Source organism: Vigna unguiculata, chromosome 8 (genome assembly GCF_037176805.1).
Source record: "Vigna unguiculata cultivar grain cowpea cultivar isolate G323 ecotype 2 chromosome 8, ASM3717680v1, whole genome shotgun sequence".
Taxonomy (NCBI): Eukaryota; Viridiplantae; Streptophyta; class Magnoliopsida; order Fabales; family Fabaceae; genus Vigna; species Vigna unguiculata.
In genome coordinates, this window is record NC_140799.1 from 29,623,581 (window position 1) to 29,631,872 (window position 8,292).

Here is an 8,292-nt window from a genome sequence, read left to right on the forward strand (position 1 = left end):
TATCTTATTTCCCGAATCATGATAGGTAGAAATGCGTAAATGAACTCGTCCAATTATCATCAGATGATGCAATGTGAGGGGTAACGGGGGTCAATTATATTTCTAATTTAAAGAAAAAGATGCTTATTCTATTTATTTTGACTAACTAGATTGTTATTTAATTTTTTAATTAAATAAATGTGTACTTAATTTTTCAAGGCAAAATAATCAATCCATCGTAGTTGACAATAATTTAAAAAAGAAAAATTTGTCAACACTAAAGTAGAGAGAATTCTTATTTTATATTATTACTAATTATAAATAATATTCATACAAATTTACTTAACAATTCACGTTTAAATTTAATATTCAGCATCAGCTTAACTTGACTTGGTCATTAATCTTAGTCAAGTCACCTTGATCAATGACATGAATTAAGTCATCTAAACCATTTATATAAGTTGACTAGTTTTGATCTTTAATCCGGATTAATTTGGTTTCACTAAATTGAGTTAGCTTGATTTTTGATTTAGATATAAGACCTTTAGCTCAAGTTAACTAGTCTCAACCTTTTACCTAGATTGTTCGACTTAATCTTTAATCTGGGTCAACTCAGATCGATCTTAGAGCTGTCAAAATGGGTTGGAATTCAAATCATCCCAACCCATCATAGGTTCGGATCAGGTTATGTTGAACTTTTTTACAAATTTCAGAACAGATTAATTTTTGACCTAACCTACTTAGAACCTAGTTCACCAACATGTAAATAAAGGGTCTCACAAATATTTTTTATTATGTTAGGCTTTGTATTTGGGTCGGGTTGGGGTGTTTTTTTAGCCAATGTATTCATAATTTGTATTTTAGTGATTTTTGTTTCTATTTTGAGTTCAACATCCTTTTACATTGTAATTGGATTGTATTAAAATTTATTTAGATTTTAATCAGAATTATAATTTAATTTATTTAGATTTTAATCAAAATTATAGAAGTAAATTATTATTAACTGAAACGACATTTTAGAAAAATTAATTTCACAAAACAATACCTAAACACAATATTTTAAAAAATCGAATCTTTTACATAGGAAAATTATTTATAAAATTGTTACATATTAATTATTAATCTTGATTTATAAAAAAATTTATTTCAATAATTATTATAATTGTTATATATGATTTTTGAGGTATATTATGTGGATTACTAACCTTGAATTGGTAGTTATGTTTAAAGTTCATCCATCAGATCAATTCGACTAACCTTGAGCTTGGTTAGAGAGCGAAGAAGACTCGTTAAAATGATTAACCTCGAGCTCGGTTCGAGAGCGGGATAAGACTCGTTAAAGCAACTAACCTGGAGCTCGACTCAGGGCGGGGAAGACCCGTTAAAGAGACTAACCTTGAGCTCAGATTGGGGTCAGGGAAGACCTGATTAAAGTGATGATTCCCACAAAACCATGACTTCTTTTTTCAGCCTTTACGCCTCAAATACTAAGGCTCAAAGTTAGAGGTTATGTAGTGTCCTGGTCATTTGGGGCTCGACATGATTCCTGAAGATGTATAAGATGTCCCGAAGACGGCTTCAAGTACATGGGCTCGAGAATTTGGCCTAAGTTCGTCCTTCTACTAGTTGATATTTTATTAAAAGTTATTTGGTATAAGAGAGATATTTGATCACTCAATTATTATTTTTGTAACTACTTTGCATATAAATTAAATCTTAACTCTTAGGGTCAAGGGACTATTTTTCTGTCCTTAGTGCTCTTTATTTCACGTTAGGTTATGAGAGTTCTTTAAATATAAGACGCTTAGTTTTTTGTCGGAACCGAATGTAATAAAAAAATATAGCTTCTCTTACTCGGAATTGATTCTTTTATCTACCAAATTCTACAACTTGAATTCTCACTAGATGTTATATTTACATAAAGACAAACTTAGATAAGGGATTTGAACATATCCTATTGATCACTAACATGTAGAGATTCATCTTGAACTCATAAGAGTCACATGCAAGCAAGTTTTCCACACATGTAGACATATAATCAATTAGGGAAAAGGTAAGAGATGAACTTACTATGATTCATATTGTGATAGGATATCATGATTATTCTTTAAGTTAGAACTCTTATGATGCACAGTTATCTTCAAAAAAATAGATAAAGTGGTTAGAATTCTCAAAAGAATAGAAAGGAAATGAAGAGAAATATTTCTAAAGAAATTGTAGCTTCCATAAAATGAAAATAAATTATTTAGTTTTATATTTTTTGTAACACCCCATTTAATTAATAACGCTAATTAAAGGAATGTCACGCGGAATAGTATTAAAAACAAAGTCCTGGAGTGTAGACACTACTCCTCACGATTATCCAAGAGAAAACCCGAATAAGAAAAGGGCACACTACGATGCCATAACAAATTATAAAATATAAATCATCAACATTTAGAATTTTAAGCCTAAAGACCAGTGTTACACGGGCCATAGCCTTAAAGGAAAGTCCAAGTAAACCTAGATCCAGTCCAAGCAGACTATGCAGCGGAACCTCCATCACCCTGATGATTATGGGGAGTTCTCACCTTTGCTCACATCAACAAGTTGATGATCATTGCAAAAGAAAAGACCACACCAAGGAACATACAACAAACAACAGGAGGGTAAACTAGAGCCAAAATTAGTTTTATCATGCAATCAGATATACTTTCACAGTCCAATATACATACATCATCCAAGCATGTTATGACCTTCCAATCAATACACTAAGACTTGACTCGACTCATCCAGATACATATAATCTGGCTGGATTCCATAGATGCTTGCACTTGTGGTGGATACCTCTGCTCACTCCCGAGCTATGTGTTACAAGTGTTACAATGAATCAATCCCTCACACACAAGGTTAGCCCTTAGTGAGTTTCAGGCCTCCTGCTAGTCTCACCACAAGAGTTAGTCCGCTCTAAGTGAGACTAACTAACTCCTTAGAGTGTCAGGATGCAACCTTACCTTGAATCCTTACCAAATTATACAGATGGGGCACCACCATGGACACCCACTAACATGGGCCATGGAATTACGTCCCGACCACTAAAGCACGACTCTGAAATCTCACCTAGAGATCTCAAGGAATTATGCACTGACCCTCGACCAATCATGCTCAAACAATCGAATAATATTTATTATGCAAATAATCTCAGGCCAACCTTTAGAAACCCTATTCATTCATATTCGAATGTACAATCAATACCAACTCATCCTTCCCAAACCATGAATATAGAATTTCATCTCATACCAATACCATGCCACTTCAATTACCAACCATCTCATACATGCCACATGCCAAGGTCATGTTAAACTTATCAATCATAGACCATAAACCATTCTACTCATACCCATTCACCCAATTTATGCTTTTAAAAGTAATTGAATCAATCCACAAGTTCAAGTTAAAGGAAGGAATTAAAATTCTGCAGCAATTCTCGCTTAAGCTAGACTGGTCTCGCTTAAGCTAGAAATTCTCGCTTAAGCTAGACTGATCTCGCTTAAGCTAAAATCTCTCGCTTAAGCTAAACTGACAGCTTTTCACTGGTTTCAACATGTAAGAACACAAAATCCCAAACAACAAAAGCTAAAGAAAACACAAACCCGTTGCATAAAACGTTGGCATCATATTTTCATGCTTTAAAAGGGTAAACAAATCAATCATAGGAGCATACAAGTATTTAAACAACTCTGCCGTCAATCTCGCTCAGGCGACAGGAGTCTATCGCTCAGGCGACAAGCTTTCACTTAAGCGAGATTGAAAACAGAGAGTACTTCGAGTTCTCGCTCAAGCTAGCCCATCTCGCTCAAGCGAGAGGCCTTCGCTCAGGCGAGCACTCGAAACCAAAGGGGGGTGAGTTACTACCATTCTCGCTTAGGCGAGAGCTTCTCGTTTGGGCGAAAAACAGCTCGCTTAGGCGAGCATAGCAGATCTCACTTGCTCTCACGCATGCCAAGCCAAAAATCCATCCATAAACAATACACAAATTATTTTCACACCATCAAAAGCATATCAAATCATCAAGAGCACCCAACAAAACCAAAACAGGCACATTATTTATAAAAGCATAAAAAAATCCTAGCTTCCCTTACCTGGAAAGGAGCTAATATCGAGCTTCGACTCTTAAACCAACGGGACCGACAACTCTAAGAGCAGATCTAAGAAGTGAAGACGAGCTAAGTTTAGAGCTAGCTTGACCAAGATTGAGGCTAAACCATAGCAGAGCCTTTGTGGGGTAAAGGAGAGTGTGAGAGTAATGTTTCTGCAAGAATGACAAAAGTGAGAGGAGTTTGACTACCTTAGGGGCCTTGGACATCCTATGGACCAGCCCTTAGGCCCATAAGATTAGGTACAACCCTTTAAAAATTAGGACAGAATAAAATAGGGTTTTACATTTGTATAGCTTTAGCTTTTGATAATAAAATAAGTGAGATGCTCTTCATCATTTTCCATTCTTTCCATATAAAGGATTGATGAACATATGAGAAGCATGAAGCATGATGGACATGTTTGCATCCTACCGAAAATAAGAGAGTAATTCTTTCTTAAAATTTATATTATTTACATGTTTAGATAACTTAAGGATACTTAAAATATATTTATTTATTTATAAAAAATACCAAATTAATTACTTTAAGAATATAATCATTTTATTTATTTATTTTCTTACCCTACATGTTAAAAGTAAAAAAGAAAAAGAGAAATAAATATGAAATCCAAAGAAATTCGAATTTTTTTGAAAACCAACTTATTTTACAGCACCATTCCAACGAATCAGATATCATAATCCGGTAAAAGAAAAAAAGTGTACTATCCTGATAAACATTAACTAGAGTGTGGTTTTGAAAAAAAAAAAACAATCAGTGAGAAAATTACAAATAGGTTGCAAAAAGATACAATGTCCAAGGAAATCTGTATTCTAATTATGAATAGAAAAGTATGCTATTTTTGTAAGTTTTTACTAGAGTATGCTCCTCCAGAAAGAAAGAAAACAGGGCTAAAGAGGTAAAGATTTGAAAACCGTGTGATGAAAGCTGGCAACTCATGGTTTGGGTCCCGCACTACGTTTTTTTTCTTTAATAGCAGGAGCCTCTTTTCTCGGTACTGACTTTCCTTTAAGCAATTACCGCAAACAGATTTTAAGAGCCAAAAGCACCTAAATTAATGGTTCGACGCAAAAGGTCTATATTTACCCATACATTTTTTAAATTCTTTTCAAACACCAATGCGTCTCAATTAATGAAACTGCGACTTCAAAATTGACACAAATCTCTTGACTTTTTCCCTTTTTTAAAATACAATTCTAAAAAACTCAGTATTTTATTTTTATTAATTTATATCTAACTATTGTACGTAATAATATATATCATTTCAATAAGTAAATTATTATTTTTTATCATTGATGTAAAGTAACTAGAACATCTCTCAGATATCTAAGATATTTTGTGATATCTCTCTAATAAAAGAGAGAGGTTTCAAAATGTATATTTCTTTGAACTTTTTATCTGCTGGAGATGCTTCGAGAAGTATTTCTCTACTGTCGAACACTTATTGATGTCATACAAAAGAAGTCTTATTTTCCTAACCACAGAAAGAGCATCTTAAAATACACATGCCATGTAATTTGAAATGCTACAATATTTTGAAAACGAACAAACTTCAACTTGCCCAGACAAACTAAAACATTTGCTACAAACTCTATTATTTTATAATCACACCCTGTTGAGCACATATATTTTCCTCAGTAAACATGCATTCAGATGGAGAAGTCAAATTGTTTTGGAAGTATAGAAGGAAAAAGGGAAGGTGCCAAATTAGCAAGCAGATCCAGCACATATTCTTGAGGAATAAATAAATAATTTATTTCCATGAACCAAATAAAAGGGGCCCTACCATTCTTCAAAGGGTACACGGGATTTGTCTTCATGTCGCCATCCAGTGCTGTTATTATCCGCGCCAACTCTCCCCTTAGCTGGCCATGCTCTGTTTCCCCACCACCCTCACCACTCGGTCAATCAATACCTACAAATCAATTCCCTTCAATTTCACTACCAAATCGCAAACGCGTTATCAAACCATGCACCTCACTCCACTCACACCACCACTATATATATCCACCAACATTTCCTTCTTCCATCACACCAATTCACCAACAACGTTTCACTTCTCTCTCAGACAACATAAACAAATGGCCTCTCTTACATCCTTAAACTTTCTCCTATGTATTTTTCTGGCTATTTCAATTTTTCGTTTCAGTTCAGCGAGGAAACTCACTGAGTCAGAGCCCCAACTTAAGTTCCAATACCACAGAGGACCTCTCCTCACAGGTAAAATCTCCGTCAACCTCATTTGGTACGGCAACTTCAAACCTTCCCAGAAAGCCATCGTCACTGACTTCATCACCTCCCTCTCCTCCCCCAAACCCCTCACGGCCCAACCATCGGTTGACACGTGGTGGAAAGCCACCGAAAAATACTACCAAACCCCATCTCCCAAACTCGCCCTCTCTCTGGGTTCCCAAATCCTCGACGAAAACTACTCATTCGGTAAATCACTCACCACCGATCAAATCGTGAAACTTGCATCCAAGGGTCCACAGAGAAACGCAATTAACGTGGTTCTCACCTCCGCTGACGTTGCCGTGGAAGGGTTCTGCTCCAGTAGGTGCGGGACTCACGGGTCCTCCGTGGGGGCGCGCGTTAACGGAAAGAGGTACAAGTTCGCTTACATTTGGGTGGGTAACTCTGAAACCCAGTGCCCGGGGCAATGCGCGTGGCCATTCCACCAACCCATATACGGTCCCCAGAACCCAGCTCTGGTTGCGCCCAACAACGATGTTGGCGTCGACGGCATGGTCATCAACGTGGCTAGCCTCCTGGCTGGAACCGTGACCAACCCTTTCGGCAACGGCTACTTTCAGGGACCCAAAGAGGCTCCGCTAGAAGCCGCCTCCGCCTGCACCGGCGTCTACGGTAAGGGCGCCTACCCTGGCTATGCAGGGAACCTCTTGGTGGACCCCACCACCGGTGCCAGCTACAACGCCAATGGTGTCAACGGAAGGAAATATCTCTTGCCAGCTCTCGTTGACCCTAAAACCTCTGCTTGTTCAACCATCGTCTAAAACCCCCCACACAAAGCTTTTACTTTTCACCCGGCGGTTTAGGTCTTAGGCTACACGAACATTCTTTCATTTCTTCATTCAATTATAGTTTTAAATATTACGTTGTCGAGTTATAATAAACTTTTATATTCAGATGTATTAGAAAGTATAGCACAGTTATATTAATACTATTTTTATTGATTTTTAATTTAATCAGTGTTTGCAGAACTTAGCTGTCCACTTCAAACTTTAACATGAGTGTCTAATTTCTTTTGCAGCACGATTCAGACGAATAATTAGGAAGTTACCCAAAAGAAGACCTAAATATTGTTTTCCTTGTATTGTAATTAATAAAAGACTATACAGGATTTAAGATGATATAATAAAAATAAATTTAACATTATAATGGCAAAACCACCTCATTTAGCAAGCACACAAGCGGATATGAATGGCGCAATTTTGTCTTAAATGACTCTATAGAAAAAGGTGGTACAACTTTGCTGAGATTTACGATATAACTAATAAATTTAAGTATTCTTTTTAGTTAAGGGTAGAAGTTATGTTTGTAAACATCATCTTAAGATTAAAAAGATGTGTAGAAATCAATTTGGTTCTTAATTAGAAAAAAGAAGAAGACATTTTACGGTTAAAACAATATTGCGTTTGGGCACAAAATTTATGAAAAAGATATCCAAGTTGATTTAGGCAGAGTGGATATCATAGTAAAATTCTATCCTCCAACAAATGTTAAAGGAATTAGGAGTTTTTTAGGACATGCTGAATTTTACAAATACTTCATGAAGAATTTTTCTCGTTTGATGATGATTGCCTTGATCGTTTTTCCTTGTTGAAACAAAAATTGAGCTTAGCACCCATAACTATTGCATCTGACGGGAATTACAACTTTAAAATGACGTGCGATGCAAGTAACTATGTTGTTGGAGCTATTATTATGGGATAAAGAAAGAACAAACAATTCCATGTTATACACTATACCGATAAGGTTATGAACGAGGCTCATATTAATTATGTAACTAATGACAAGGAACTTCTTGAAATAATGTATGGATCAAGAAGTTTCATTCTTACCTCATTGGATCACAAATCACAACTTTTACAGATCATGCTTCAATTAATTATCTCTTAAAAAAATGGATTATAAACTAAGATCGATCAGGTGTATT

General features: G+C 35.8%; 1 protein-coding gene across 1 annotated transcript; it reads left to right on the top strand.

The window, feature by feature from the left end:
• The first annotated feature begins 6,123 nt into the window (after nucleotides 1–6,123).
• LOC114194727 (protein PHOSPHATE-INDUCED 1-like) lies at nucleotides 6,124–7,321 on the top strand. The gene has a single exon (XM_028085105.2). It carries the CDS (start codon nucleotides 6,197–6,199, stop codon nucleotides 7,127–7,129), a length of 933 nt encoding a protein of 310 aa, XP_027940906.1. The 5' UTR covers nucleotides 6,124–6,196; the 3' UTR covers nucleotides 7,130–7,321.
• The last annotated feature ends 971 nt before the right edge of the window (nucleotides 7,322–8,292 follow it).

Coding starts and splice junctions, on each gene's coding strand:
- LOC114194727 (XM_028085105.2), top strand. CDS start 6,197: ATGGCCTCTCTTACATCCTTAAACTTTCTCCTATGTATTTTTCTGGCT.